General features: G+C 37.5%; 1 protein-coding gene across 2 annotated transcripts in view; it reads left to right on the top strand.

Moving 5' to 3' along the window:
• The window catches only part of LOC309590531 (BEN domain-containing protein 5), a gene marked incomplete at both ends in the record, with an annotated part of 962,813 nt that overhangs the window by 382,200 nt on the left and 565,313 nt on the right, over nucleotides 1-15,300 (top strand). For both annotated transcript variants that reach the window (XM_082311814.1, XM_082311813.1), the window contains one exon: nucleotides 10,744-10,960. In XM_082311814.1, the coding sequence (XP_082167940.1) occupies nucleotides 10,744-10,960 (217 nt within the window). The remainder of the gene's footprint in view (nucleotides 1-10,743; nucleotides 10,961-15,300) is intronic.

The following is a 15,300-nucleotide window of genomic DNA, read 5'->3' on the forward strand; positions in this document are numbered from 1 at the left end:
CTTGTGCATGTTTTAAAAATATGTGCTTTCATGCAAAGAAATCAGGTGGTTCTACATCATAAATCAGTCTTTATAGCAAACAAGGTTCTGGAGGTACCTATCTTAGACCTGTTCTTTTCTGGGAATAAAGATGAGGCGCCATCAGAGATAGAGAAGATGGGGCAAACTGATTAATTAAAAGGCAGTAAATCATCAGCCTCACATGATTTATGTATAAAAGAATTCTGAAGAAGCTTAGAAATGAATTAGCTGAACTGCTAACAAAGATATGCACTCTTATTAAAACCAAGCTCTGTTCCACAGGGTTGGCAACTATCTGGGGTTTAGCCTATATTTAGACCAGTAAGCATTACATCTGCACATTGCAAATGGTCGAAACAGGAATTTAAAAGGGAATAATAAAACACCTGGAAGATCGTGATGTGAGAGACTTTAATGAGAACAGCTTCAGCAAAGAAAAATCATGTCTCACTACATCGCTTAGAACTCTGAATGTGCCCATAAAAAGAAATAGGAATGGCCATACTGGATCAGACCAAAAGTCCTTCTAGCCCAGCACCTACCTCTGACAGTGCTTGGTCACAGCCACGTGGGAAAGAGAGGACAATGAAAAGGTTAAGATAACCCATTTTCCCTGGACTTGATTGACAGCAACAAGGGCCAGGTTTGAATTTAAGGGGGTCACTGCAAACATGCTGACATCATCCCTTTCCCAGAAACCACTCCTGAGCTTACTGGTGCTCAGAGAGAGAATTTTCCCCACTCACAAAAAGGGATTAGATGGTAAAATAAATCATGTTTTCATAAAAGAGAGGTCTGACAAGCTAGATGCTCAGAGTAGCAATAACCAATTCCTGAAGTATAATTGTAACAATAGTCTTTTCATCTAGCAAGGCTACTAGGTTGTTTTCACCTACTTTCATTGACAGTTCGAGATTAGCAAGTATTGCCAGGTAGTGAAGCCAAACTGAGGCTATGCTAACCCAATGTGATGCATTTTTGTTAGGTGCTTTTCACTCCTCCAGCCATAAGTTTCCCTGCTAGCCACACATAGTGGTTCTGCTAGCCATGACTCTGGGTGGTGCTCTCACCCACTGTTCCCATTTGCCTGCACCCCTCTACTGACAGATTTTGTTGTTTCAGCCCTTGGAAGGGTAAGCGCAGTGCTGAGAACCAGGCACAGGCTCTCAGTTCATAGGAGAGACTTAGGCAGCTTCTGGTACTCACACATCTTGCAAAAGGCTTAAACTAAAATCTCCTTTTTTTTCCTCTTCTTTTGTTTAAGGTGTAACCTTTGTATTTTGGTGCTAAATGCTTTTCCTGGATTGACTGTCTTGGACAGGGTTATTTGGCCTAGGCTTCCCTAGATTTTCTCCACATGGTAAAGTAACTTCCTTTGTAACAGAAATGTCCTTCAAAAATAAAATTGCAATATGTGCCAAAGGAAGGTGTTTCTGGCTTGCCCATCACTCTTTTCTGTTTCTCTTTCTCTGATTCCATCAGGTGCCAAGGTGCCTTTTCCCTTTGGGAATTCCTGGGATGTTTCCTCACCTTTAGGATTCAGCTACTAGGCTTATGAGGAGAGCTGCCTGACATAATGTATTTTGACTTTTTAAAAGCTTGTGACAAAGTCTGTCACAAGACACTGCTACAAAGGCTAAGTAGTCACATATGGTGACGGGGCAAGTATCATCATAGATCAAAAACCGACAAGGAAACAAAAAGGCAGAGAGCTAAGTGGTCAGTTTTCATCACAATAGAAGGCTAGCAGCTGCGTTCCTTAATGTTACCTATCAGGTCATATGCTAAATATATTTATTAATGATCTGGGGAGAGAGGTGAAGGATTAGGTGGTAACATTTGCAAATGATGTAATTACTTAAGTAATTTAAGCCTGTAGCACACTGTTAGAAACTTCTGAGTGATCTAAACAAGTTACTCAGGTGGATAAAGAAGGTTCAGTCCTGATAGATGAGAAGTTAATATGTGGAGGAAACCACACAATAATCTTATCCTCTAACTGAAGGGTAAAAACCTGAACATTGCTGTTGGCAGTTCCATAACAGAAGCTATTTGAGATGCTGTTATGGTAGAAAAAGTGAACAAGGTGCTAGAAGGCGTAAGAAATGGGACATTAAAAATGAATTACTGAACTCAGTCTTCATTGCATGGAGACAGAGGATAGGATGAAGCATAATATTATGGGTAAGTTTGCCCAGCTAACAAAGTCTGATCCACGATGACAATTTCCTGTTTTCTTTTGTCTTTATCTTGCTCATACATCACCTACTATCAGAGATGCTCTGATCTTTATCAGGAATAATATACGTTGGGAAGGCTAAGGCTTCCAGAGGGTTTCAGTTCTTACTAAGGACAGTTCAGTATCAACCAAGCTAGAATTGGTAAAAACCTGTTTCATATCCATTCTTCTTCCTTTGGTATTTAGTTAAAATTTATGTCAAAATGACATAAATTAACAATCTCAACTTTGTTTTTAGACTGTGAAATCATCAACATTTTAAACATGGATTTCAGAATTCAGATGTTACCAAAATACTCTCTCAAGTTGGGGCTCTTAAGAGACTTATAAATTATTCTTGCATGGAGGAGAAGTCACCTGAGACTAACCTAAATGAAGTTAACATAGATTTTAAAAATTATTCTTGCAGAAGAACAGGGAGCGGTGGGAATAGATGAGCAGATGGGAAAGGGAGAAGAGGAGAGTGAAGAAAAGGCTAATTAGGTAATTGAGGCTAAGAGGCTATTAGAGCTGACCCAGTGGTCTACTGGTAGTGCGGTTCAGGGACTTGAATTCGGGATTGAAGTTGGTCCCTCATTCCCAGGCCAACACATGCTCCAAACATTGCAAGGATTCAGTTTTATAGTGTGTATGGTCCTGTAAGTATGTGTTTCCCAGTCAACATAATCTGGAGGGATTGTATGTCAGATTATAATGGAGACAGGAAAGAATAATAGAGTAAAATGCTGAATTTGGACATGAAGACACTAAAATACTATGCTAATGGTAAATTGTTTGGTGAAATTCTCTAGAATTCCTTTGAACTGGCTGTTGGAGAAAAATCTGATTGAAATAAACATATTTTGAAGAGATTCTGAATGCAAATAAACTATTTCTCACTGAGCAGCCTTTCCTAAAATTTGTCCAGTACACGATTCTCTCAAGCATGGGTTTTTCTTCCACAGATAGTATATAAGGCCTAAAAGGTCATTTATTCTAAGTCATTTCACTGCCTTGTTTCTGGCCAATTTGAAGCTGGTATGCTTGTGGTGTGCCAGTCTTATGTCCTTCTTTCAGTCTACTAACTTATCTTCCTTTCTGAACCACTCAGTGATACACTTTCTTCTGGTTTTTATATGCTTATTTTCTCCCTGATGTCAGTATATTCAAACTGTCTTCTGAAGTTGTCAGTGGACTTGTTCTTTTATTGCCAGAGAGTCTGGTATAGGTCAAAGCTAGGACAAGCATTGCTATGTGGTTTTCAGATTTATATTTTGAGGTGGAGCATTTCTTGTCCTCACCTTTTCCAGTATAACATTATTCATGCTGACTTAATTCTTCTAAATCTCTCCACTTCTGTAGCAGTATTTGTGGCTATCTTTCTCAATCGCTTCCAAAAAACTTTGGAACTGCAGTGGTGCATGCAGTGTTCTGAGATACTGTTTCTTCCCTCTTTCCTTACCTTACTCAGTGTTTCTTATCACAAATTCTTATTTGCCAATTTAAGTATTTTAAAAAAAAAAATTTTGACCCTGTGTGTGTTTTTTTTTCCCCCAGTAGCTGCATTTCAGGACAGAAATGCTGGCTCGTCCATCCTTCTCTTGCATTCATGACATCTTCAGAGGATCACAACACGTGTATGGCTATCTTTACTGTTTTCTTGTTTTGTTCCAGTATTTTTGTGGAAAGTCAGCTTTTCTCTCTCTCTTCTTTCCTTTATAAGCACTGAAGAGAGATATTGCTATTGAAGCAAAACATGGCTGAAACACCTGTGGTCAGTAGGCAAATCATATTTTGACAGCAGAAAAAATCAGCACCATTCATTATCCCTGCCGTTTAAAAGAGAGTTTCTGTAGAATAATTGCAGTATTGGAACTGCTACTTCAGAGGAAAGTCACTGCAGTTTAAGATTTAGCAACTGGACACAATAAAGAAAAGATGGAGGAGGGAGTATAGCTTTGGATATAATGGCAGGCAGGAGGGAGAAAAGAAGGCTGCTTGTCCACTGGAGACCCCACTTGTACCTGCTGCTGTCAAAAGATTTTGGATTTCGCTATCAGCTGACAGCTCCCTAAGACATATTAAAGTCTTTTGTCAAAAGAGGGCACTGTGCCAAATCTGGACCTCCATGAACATGTTGTATGTTCAGGGAAGACAGACGAGTCATGGACAACACTGAAGGAAACCTCCTCCCACAAAATCATATTGAGGTTTAGAGAACCTGAAACAACACTTCGTTTCGGGGATGCAGTGTTGCCCTGTCTTATATGAAGCTGCTTAAAAAGCAATTCAGTCATTTTAAAAATTATTTTTTTGCCAGCTTATAATTTAGCAGCCCTCCCCTTCATAATGTTATGCTTATTCTGCTGAATCGAAGGATGATTTCATTTCTGTCATCAGAATCCAGGGACAGGTTTTCAGCATTGCTTTATATCTCATAATCATGATCTGCTAGTAGGACCCTTCCATACTGTTTCACTATGCTTCCCACGTGGTATGCCCTTTCCTCAGCATTTCTTGTCACTTTTAGGAGTAATGACTTCCACTGGTTCCATCTGGTTTTAGGTAGAATGGTTTCATTATGTTTTTGTTATTGATATTATTGTAGGGCCTAGAAGACTGGCCTGTGGGCAAGGACCACATTTCTGCAAGGTATTTTGCAAATGCAGGACAAAGGACAATTCCCACTGCTATTTTCTATTTTGTATTTCTCCTCACCACTGAATTTTCCTTGTCAGAATGCTGCACTATGTTGAAGATACAGTTTTGTTAAAAACCTTTCTTATCAAGTTCCCCCTGGATGTATCCAAGCATGTATGAAACGTGGGGAATTATTCTCATAGCAGTTGCTCATGCAAATCTGTTTCTAGGTTTTGGCTTTCAAGTTCTAAAACAATAATAATTTACTTTCAGGATATTTTTGCTATCTTAGTATCAGATGATGGGACTGATTTGTCTGATGTGCAGGTCTCATAAAAAAAGTATGCCAGGTTAGATTACACTGATACAGGTACCCAGTACTGATGAAGTTTTAGTATGTTTATTACAAACATTTAAAATGCAGAAATTCTCCAAAAAAATTAAATGTGCCTCTCATTGCTTAATTATTTAATTAAATTTTAGAGAAAAAAAAATAATAAAAAACTCAGTGTTTTCCCCTTGCAGTTGTAAAGAATGCAGAGAGTTTACAAGCAATCTTTGTACAGTTCACTATTATTTGAATTTCCTAGCAATCTTTATAGAGGTTACTTAATTATTTCAATTAACATTAACCCTTAGAAGCTGTATGCTTAATGTGTAGATTTCCTGATTTTTATGAAAGTCATTGAATTACACATTATTTTAATTTTTGTACTTAAGAAGAAAACAGTTATTGGTAGAGGTGGAAAACCTTGAGGTGCATAGTAGACTGCTAAAAGTGATAAAAATATTTGGAGAACATTCTAATACATATTATATTAGCAAGAATAAAAGCAGGACTTATTCTGCAGTGTCTGAAATGGAGTTAGCTGTGCCAAAACCCATTCAGTTATCTGTAAACAATATTTAACACCATCTGACATATTCACTGTCACTCCATGCTCTGTGAATCAAATATAAAATTATGTGCAAGAAAAAACCCTACAAACTTATTTTGTCACAAATAAGCTAGGAATTTTGAAGATGGTCAGCTCCACTTGTCAACAAGAATAAGCAAGAAGAAAAATAATGGCTTAGACTAACAGAGAAACAAGTCAAGAAGGCCTTCAATCTGAAAGGGCTGCCTCCCAGAAGAGGAGTTTGCAGTGCATGATTAACTTCCTTATATTTTCTCCAGAATTTGTTAGTTTTCTTGCAGTTAATAAATAGGGGCATCAGCTTTAAGAATAAAATTTGAACACTCAGAAGGAGTAGCTAGATCTAGTATTTTCAGTAGTGTCAATAAATACCTAAAGGTTATTTTCCAAAGTTGAATCAGAATCAGGTTTTGTGCTTCAAACGTCTTTAAAATTTATGCATAATTTCCTCTGAGATTGTGTCTCAGGCCCACCCCTCTGCATTGTATAAACAAACTTGGAAATTTGTAACATTGTTAAGTTGTATTCCTCCATTGAGGAGGTTTGCAGATTGACGGCAATTGAAAATGATCACCACAGTGTGTCACCACAGCTAACACAACATTGCAATCAGATTCACTTGAGCATTTCTCTACAAGTCAGATCACTTAATTTTTCTTTTGGCCATTGATCTTTTACAGCACCTGCAGCTTTTTGTTTTTCCTCCAAAGATCATCATTTTACTTTGAAATCTACTGACTGTGATATGTCTAACCCAATCCTGTAGCGGCAAGGAACTGAATAATTACTTCATGAGTGCCATATTAAAAGCGGTCCAAAGACTGTTTAGGCTGCTCATTAAAGTCATTGGGAATTTGGCTGGGCAAGAGCTCCCTGCTTTGGTCATGCAATGGGGGGGGAAGTGCTCCAAAGATTGTTATTTTCTAATTATTTGTGTTGTGGTACCACAAAAGGATTTGATTAGCACTCTGTGTGCTTAAAACTTAAAGAACAGATGCCACACACCGGTACCTCCCCCCCCCCCCCCCAGTGTTTATTCCCCAAAGTCTTGATTAACTCCTAATTTTCAAAGGGAAATAAGGTACCGGGGGGGGGGGAAGCAGAACAAATAATAAAGTTTGCCTTTAAGATCAAAATTATTAGAGTTTAAATTAAAATAATGTTCAAAATAAAAGTATAGATAGGATAAAATGTTCAAAGCTCAGTTATGTGTAATACCCCTCAGTGCCTATTGTAGTAGCAAAGCGTAAAATCCTGGGGCCTCTGAAGCTGTCAGGTTTTTGAGACTGAATGAGGACTCCAAAGTTTTTGGTTTTTTTTTTTTGGTAAACTGACAAATTTGATTTTATTGCATGCTACTGAAACAGAGTAAATGTCCTGACTTCAGACTGCAATGTAGCAAACATATAGGAACAGACAAGCACATATAGATTCACAGTTGGAGTAAGAAATCTGATGGGTTGGGAGTGCTACCTTGTCAGATAGGAGAAGACGCTCAAACCCACTGGCTCAAGCCTTTGACTGGCACTGGACTATGAGAGTCAAAGTAGAGAGAAAATCTCCATTTCTGTGCTTCCTTCTTCCTTTGACAGAAAGAATTTTACATTTATCTTTAAGACTAAGCAGTCTGAATTTGTTTCAAAATGCTGTATAATATCAAGCTTCATTTCTGTAAATATATTTCTGAAAACAGACAGGAAATTAGTTGCTTGCATGTTATGCTCTGTGGCTGTACTTAGAATTGAGGTGGTTCTCCTTTAAATAACCGTTCAGAAGCGCCGAGATCTAGGCAGTTGTGTATCAATTAGGGTGCATTTCTTAGTGTGAGCTGCCTGGAAATGCAAAATGACAAATCTGAGCATTAAGCTTCCTACCATCATTTTGCTTTCCTACCGCTAACTACAAATCAGCTTCATTGTGACTTACAGTGTAAGAAGTTGGTGCATTTCTGCAGATCCGTGATAAGATATTTTTCTCTAGTAAGAAACGCAGTTAGACTCTGCATTCTGAATCTGTCCCTGCCAGGCCCTAGATGCATTAGTATTCCACTGGCAGCTGCCTGTAGGTAGGAATATTGTTTTTGTCCATAACCAGAGGGAACAATCAGACTAAGCCGTTCCCCGGCTATAAACCAGCCAAAGTAATTGGGTTTAATTTTAATTTTTGTAATAGCTTTAAATTAATAGGAGCAGCTGCTGCCACAGTGTGTGGGTGTCCTTTTCCAGAAGGCATAGAACAAAAAAGGGAAAGAGTAAACAATAGTGCGTCTAGGACACAAAGGTTAATTCAAGAACTGAGCAATGTCTTTTCGTTATCAAAAACTCAGTTGGTGATATCTAACACTGTGTCTCTTTTCTTTCTTTTTCTTTCCCTTTTTTCTTTTTTTTTTTCTTTAATTCTCTGATAAGATCTCAATCTGATTAGGCTCCTGTGTGTAAGCTGTGTTGTTGGTATCGAAACACTAACTCTCTTTCTCTATATGACTCACAAATAGATTAGCAGTGACAAAGTGCTAGGAGAGATAAAAATAGATTAGCAGTGACAGGAGTACTATTATAATTATTTTTGGAAGATATGGTTTGAATTAAGAGTTTGGGCACTTTCTGCCCTGAGAGGGTGAATTTAAACCTAGGAACTGAGGATGGTTTCTGCTGTTGTGTCAGACACCAGATAGTGAAATGTCAATACCAGATGTCCTAGAAATCAAGATTAGCCATAATAGCCAAATGCAGCCATAAAACGATGTGTCAAAGTGGATAATAAAACAGATGCTTAGCTTCTGTAATGAAGGGGAGAGGGAATGAAATATCAAAAGTGCCTTTAATACATTAACGAAGTTGTCTTCAACTTGCCTAAAAGTAGAAAGTTATTGAACCAAGGAGAACTATGTGTCATTTAAACATTAACTATCAGCAGATGAATTTCAATTAACATTAGCCTTTCTAAAATCCTGAATTTCCTCCTATTGGTCTCATTTTACATGAAATTTTTATAGCATAAAGTGAGGCTTGTCCTTTATTATTTCTCCCATGTTAATTTGGAAACAAATAAAGTTCAACAACTCAGCAACATACTGTTTAAACTTGCATTATGGTTTGAGGACTGGGAGCTAGAATACATTTACCCACTGCCATATCATCTGCTTGATTTGAGATCAAATGAGGGATGTCCTATAGCACTCCAGAGTAAGGGCAAATGATAGAAATATGTTAAGATACTGGAGAACCCTATTAGGTTAGGGTACTGCATGCAGACAGCTGGTGGCATTTTTCCCCTACTGATACTTTAAAAAAAAATTAGAAGAATTGTTATTCTGTCCTTCATATTTGTGGCTTAAAAATCATTTTCAGATCTTAGTGATAAGCAAGTGTCTTATTTAACCAAAAATGCTGAAGTAAATTCTTGAAGCCCTGAATGTTCAAGAACCAGGGCAATAAAAGGGGCAAATAAATTCTTATTTCAAGTCTAATTAACTGCATCACTGGCTCTTTATTGTATTTTTTCAGGAACATCTCCATTCCTTTCTGTTTCTCTTTGTAGCTCCTGAGTCTTGCTGATCAGACTCCTTAACTGCTGCTAATTGGCAAACATGTACTTCTGTGTAATGAGAGGGTTTTGTCCTCTATTTCATATTAGCAATGAAAGGCCAAAACTGGTGCTCTGCAGTAGACCAGCTTCTCGGAACTATTACAAAGAGGCACATTACTACTGCTATGTCTGTAAATCTTATTATATTTTCCCTCACCATGATCCTAGTTTAGCTGATATCTGCTCCAATCGTTAGATGAGACCTGTTTATAATGTTGTGTAATTGAATCAGTTAGAGTCTGCAGGACCATAGTGTTTGGTTGCCAAACATGACTGGTAAGTTAGTTATATCAAATTACAAGTGCCTGGCATGACTAGAGAATCTCCCGTTTTAATAAAGCTAGAAAATCCATCTACAAAATGAAGAAAGAATACAAACAGAAATATAGAACATCTGTAGTCCATAGAACAAGTGTTTGACCCACCTCTGAAATGTTACTCATTTCTGTTGAGAAATAACAGAATAATTGAAGTTGGGTGAAAGATGTCAGGCAGACATTTGTTGTTCCTTAAACAGATACCAGCTTGATAACAATGACATAAATGTCTCTATTATAATTATTTACCATCATGTATATTCATTTTTATCTTGTCAGCACTATAAGCCAGAACTCTCGAGGAGGGCAGCAATCCAATTTGGAACATGACCAAATACCCTTTTCTCCTTTGCTTTCTAATTTTAGGACCAGGTTATTTTCCATACCTGCAGTTTTTTGTTTGGTTTTGGCGTTTTTTTTTCACCTCAAGAATTTATCTTTTCCTCCATTCATTGACTAGGTGTTGACTATTAAGGATAATAAAAATAGAAAGATGTCCTGAATTTTGGTAACAGTTCTGTCAATGTTGCCTTATACTGACATTCCTTCACTAATTATGTCTCGCCTCTGTGCTGGTGAATTAGGCCTGTATGAAAAGATGTAGCCACACTCCAGCCAGTGGTTTGGCTGAAGCCTGTGTAGTGGTATGAGATTGCACCAGCTTGATAGCGAAGTCGAGGATAGCTTAACTGCCTGTGCATCCTTTTCACTTCTTGGGAGTGGGTTTCTTTGGTTGTGTGATGCTCTCCCCTGCTATGCTGACTCTGCCAGCTTGGGCACTGGGAGAAAGCTGCAGTCCCTGTGGTCACTGATGCACCGGCACAGTGGCTATGCTGTACACGGGCCCCTGGCATAGAGGTTGTCTGCATGAGTGCTCCAAAATGCAGGCTCTGGGATCTGCTCGCCAGCTCCTGAGCTGTTCAAGCTGTTACATTTCATTTGCTTTAAAGGAAATTTGAATCTCACATAGCCTTTTTGTTCAGATTCCTTATGTCACTGTATATATATGTCAATGTATATATATGTTGTTTTTGTTTTTTAGGCAAAGAATACCCTCTAAAAATGTGTATTACTATCGCTGCCCAGACCACAGGAAGAACTATGTCATGTCATTTGCTTTTTGCTTTGACCGAGAGGATGACACTTATCAATTTGCTTACTGCTATCCCTACACCTATACTCGCCTTCAGCACTATCTTGACAACTTACAAAGGAGGAACATGGACTACTTTTGCAGAGAATTGCTAGGACTCAGTGTGGTAAGTAATAGGCATACTTGCCAACTAGCAGGCTTCATTATGAATATCTACCCTTAAACACTTATAGAGTATAATTCATAATCGCTGCTACAGTACGCACACGCCCATATTTGTTTTACTGCTATCAATGACACCATGCATACCTGCATGGTGAAATACGGAAAAATGTTAATTTAATTTCACATAGAATACTTCCTTTGCGATATGCAAGGCAATGCTAAATTCCCATGTAGGATCAATTCACCTCTAAAGATGTTAAAAGATGAAACTGAAACAGCTTTATTTAAGAAATGTGATTTTTAGAGTACTCTGTCTATTTGTCTTTCTGGAAGAGCTTTTCCGTTCAGAAGAAAATATGTGTCTTTAGAACTAGCGTATAGCTTTTCTTGGTAAAATGATGCAAAACATACACAAACTACCTATTTTATTTACTCTTAAAATGTCTGCTTTGGTAATTTAAAATTAAAAGGCGTTTAGTGGTCTCAGTATAGATCCTAGTGGCCACATGAAAATGAAATGTGGTGGTTCTTCTGGTGCAGGAAGGAGGGTTAATGGTAAGGCTGAACTTCTGCTCACTTTGCTATAACCTTTCTCTGAAATGTTGCCTGTTCTGAGCATTTGGAAAGCATGACTCAGCCACTCCCATATCAACTCAGAAATCATCACATTAAAAAATAATAGCTGAAATCTTGGGTTGGTTTTTTTTTTTTCCTTTTGTGTTCTCAGACTTTACAGTGCATTTGTCCCACATTCTTAATCTTTTCTCTGAGATTTGATTTGGTCTAAACTTGTAGCCTGTGTGTCAGAAAAAGAAAGCTGCGATTCCTATGAAGGCTGCTGATCCCAGCAGTTGGGGCTTTAAAAAGAATCCCAGCATAAATTGTGAAAATCAGAATGAAATCGTATGTATAACCTGCACTGGAATAAATAAAAGGCTTCCAGCATTAGAGCAGGCCTTTGAGATCCCTACAGTGGCATAAAACTTGGAGGAAAAAATTAACTTATGGAGAAGAGTAAAAACAGAATTAACAAAAGAAAGCTTTTTTTAACCCTTTTGTCAGTTAAGTACAGTTCTTGTTCTAAAGATGACTATTACATATCCCTGAACTGGTATTAATTATTAATCACTCCAACTACAGGGACAAACAATTATAAGGGAAAGGGGTATTAAAAAAATAGCAAAGTAAAATCTTCAGAGAGTGGGAGGAAGGAGCACTACCATTTTAATGTGTGTAGGGTTTTAATTATTAATCTTAGAGGACAGAACTGTCATTAATTCTATAATGAAACAGAATTTGTTTCCTTTCACTCTGAAAATAGTGTATAAACAGCCACATTTGCATATTCATCAACCCCCTGATCTGACTGATTAAAACATTGAGATAGAAGGATTTGTCTTTTATCTGCATTTTGACAGACAGAGCTATACTCTTAAATCTTGTTAACATTGTGTTGCCAGTAGTTGCTAAATATTATTTTTCATATTTTAGCAAACTAAACAAACAGATGCCATTCAAAATGTGGCAGGAAATGCGCTGTGTATAAGTCCTGATTTTATATCTATATGTACACACACAGTATGTTTTGCAGAAATTGATATGGTAACATTTTGCAGCTCACCATGCTGATCTGTATAAAAAGCTTCTGAATCAGGCTCATGCTGTAATCTTTGTAAGTAACATTACAATCTTGGAGCATTTCTGGCTTTTCTCCACACACAACTGTCCTAGAACAGCTTGGTAATTTAATGTCTTTGCTGAGCTTGAATAGACAATTTCCATAAGTTCTCTGCGAGTTAAATATTTTAACATAGAGCTTTGTTGCTATCATACATCTTTAAATGGTGAAAAACAGGATCCTTCAGTCTTCGCTGCACAGTGCTTCATCAAAGCAGAAGCTGGCTGTACTGTAGAGAATTGCGTGCCGTACAGGATAGATTTAGAGCTGAGAAAGTGAGCTCCGTCCCTGCTCTGGCCCCTTATGTAAGAGAAGAGGAATCAGATCGGCATAGAGAGACCCTTAAAAGCTCTATTCCAGGCAAAGGAATAGACACCCCTGGTAGCACATGGTGAAAGGTAACTTAAATATGCCATCTGAGGACAAACTCAAAAGCCCTTATGCTGGGCACAGGGCTGAACAGGGTAGCATTTTGGGGGAAAGGCTGCGGCGTATCTGTCGAGCTGCCATGTAGCCACCAATACACTCTGGTTCATTCCAGGGGAGTTTTACAGCTCCCTGCAGCAGTTTGTGATTGTGAGAATGGAGAATGGTTTGAAACAATTTCACTTCTCCTGGATTATGAAGTTTTGAACTGTGCCTCTTGGAGACAACAAAATCTTGCCACAGATCTTTGGTTTTTTTTATTTTTCTTTGTCATGGAACAATAAAATGCAAGTCACAAGAAACCATGCTTAGATGATTACTCCTGAAGGCTTTCTGAGTGCACATTTTGCTGCATGTAATGTTTTCAAGGCAATCTAATTTCTAATCTAATTTCATATTTTCTCTAAAGAAAGTACTATGCCTCCATTAACTCCTTAAATACTTTCATTAATTCTATGAAAATTGAAAGTGAAATATCAGTATGGGACATGTAATTGTCATTAGGATGCAGAATGGCAAAGTGGTTCAGAGCCAAATGGCAAAGATTCCCATTGCCAGTGTGAATGGATAACTTAGCTGTTCTATTTCTGACCTTTTAATGTTTATATTCTTTACTTCAGGGAGCTGTCTCAAAGTCTAGATGTGCCAAATGGTCTTGAAAATAGTCTCTCCTGTAAGATAGCTATGATGGTCACCCAGGTATCATTTAAACTGCCATTTTCATTCTGCCATTGTTGGCCTTAGGTAACTTCAGATAAGTTCAAAATCTGTGAGCATTTTTTAAAATTGTGAAATTATTTTTTTGCATATTATTGATGTGTCTGTCATCTCTGCATATATTATGCAATATTGTACAGCATAATATAATGAAAAATAATTTTATATTTCTGTGAAAATATAAGCACAGGGTCAATTTACATTTACAGTACCTATTTTATGATACTTGTACAATTTCGTGTGTAGTAACAGTTATGTGTAACATTATAAACAATATTTCAGAGTTGGCAAAATTTTTGAGTGTGTTGTCATTTGAAGATGGTAGTCTAAACTAGCTGTACATACTTGAAGTATGTGGAGAATTGATGAGACCTGCACCTCTACTAATATTCCACCGTCATACATACTATATTAAATGTGTTTTGGTGAGCCTGGCTCAGCTCCTACAGCCCACTTTACAAATCACCACTGGCTTGGCAATATTTTCATTACTCACTCAAAAGAGAGCCAAGATTAATTGGAGACAGATACTTCCTTTCACCCCATTAGGCAATGGTGCTTCCAAATTACACTTGAGGAGAATTGCAACTGCACATACAAACCACAAGCCTCAAAGGGACTTCCACAGTACACAGAGACTGGAATATGGAATTCTGTTAAATTAAATATTAAACATACATATTTTAAAACAAGAAGGCAATATGCCTAATGCAGAGCTCTGTAAGTGAGCCAATCTCTTAAATCAGACATGAGATACTGAGTGAAACAGATTGGAACACAAGGTGCTTCGTTCTGACTCCACACCACTTTGATGCGTGCTTTTAATTTACATAAGATACTCCTGACTTATGCTGGTATCAGAGAGATAAGAATAAGGCCCTAAGACTGTGAAACTGCACACCAGATGTCACATTGCTGGTTCATTGATCAAATATCCATTATTTACTGTCAAAATGACTGGGCACCCCAGTAAAAATAGTTGATCAGTTCTACTGATTTCTACTGGTCTGTTTTTAACTGCTCAGTTATTACTGTTTTAAAGCATGAAGCAAAGAAAATAGACAATTTTTCTAAGGTTAAATTTCCCATTTCTACGTCCAGTGTTAGGTTATGTAATAACAGTTCTGTAAAAGAAAAGTATACTCTTTGTCTTTGAAAAAAATAGAAGTTATAGGTTTCAGTGTGATACATCACACCTTTGAAATCATGCTGGTATCAGATTTTGTACTTTCCAATGGATCTGGCTGCAACTAGGTTGAAATGTCATCTAAATGCAATTTGTGGCAATTTACTTGGTCTGAAAAAGGCCACGGAAATAATGCTTAAAAATAGTAAACCCAACTTCTCATTTCTCTAGAATGTAAAAGTGCACCTATATGTATGTTCAGGGCATATTTTCTTTATTCAGTGGTGTATCTATTTACTCATATAGTACTGCTTTTCCCATAGCATTCATAAAATGGATGTCATCCCCAAACTGTGTGTGAGATTTTAAATGTTCCTATGGCTATTTTCTTAGC

The sequence above is a fragment of the Platalea leucorodia genome, assembly GCF_965183815.1.
Source record: "Platalea leucorodia genome assembly, chromosome: 5".
In the NCBI taxonomy this organism is placed as follows: Eukaryota; Metazoa; Chordata; class Aves; order Pelecaniformes; family Threskiornithidae; genus Platalea; species Platalea leucorodia.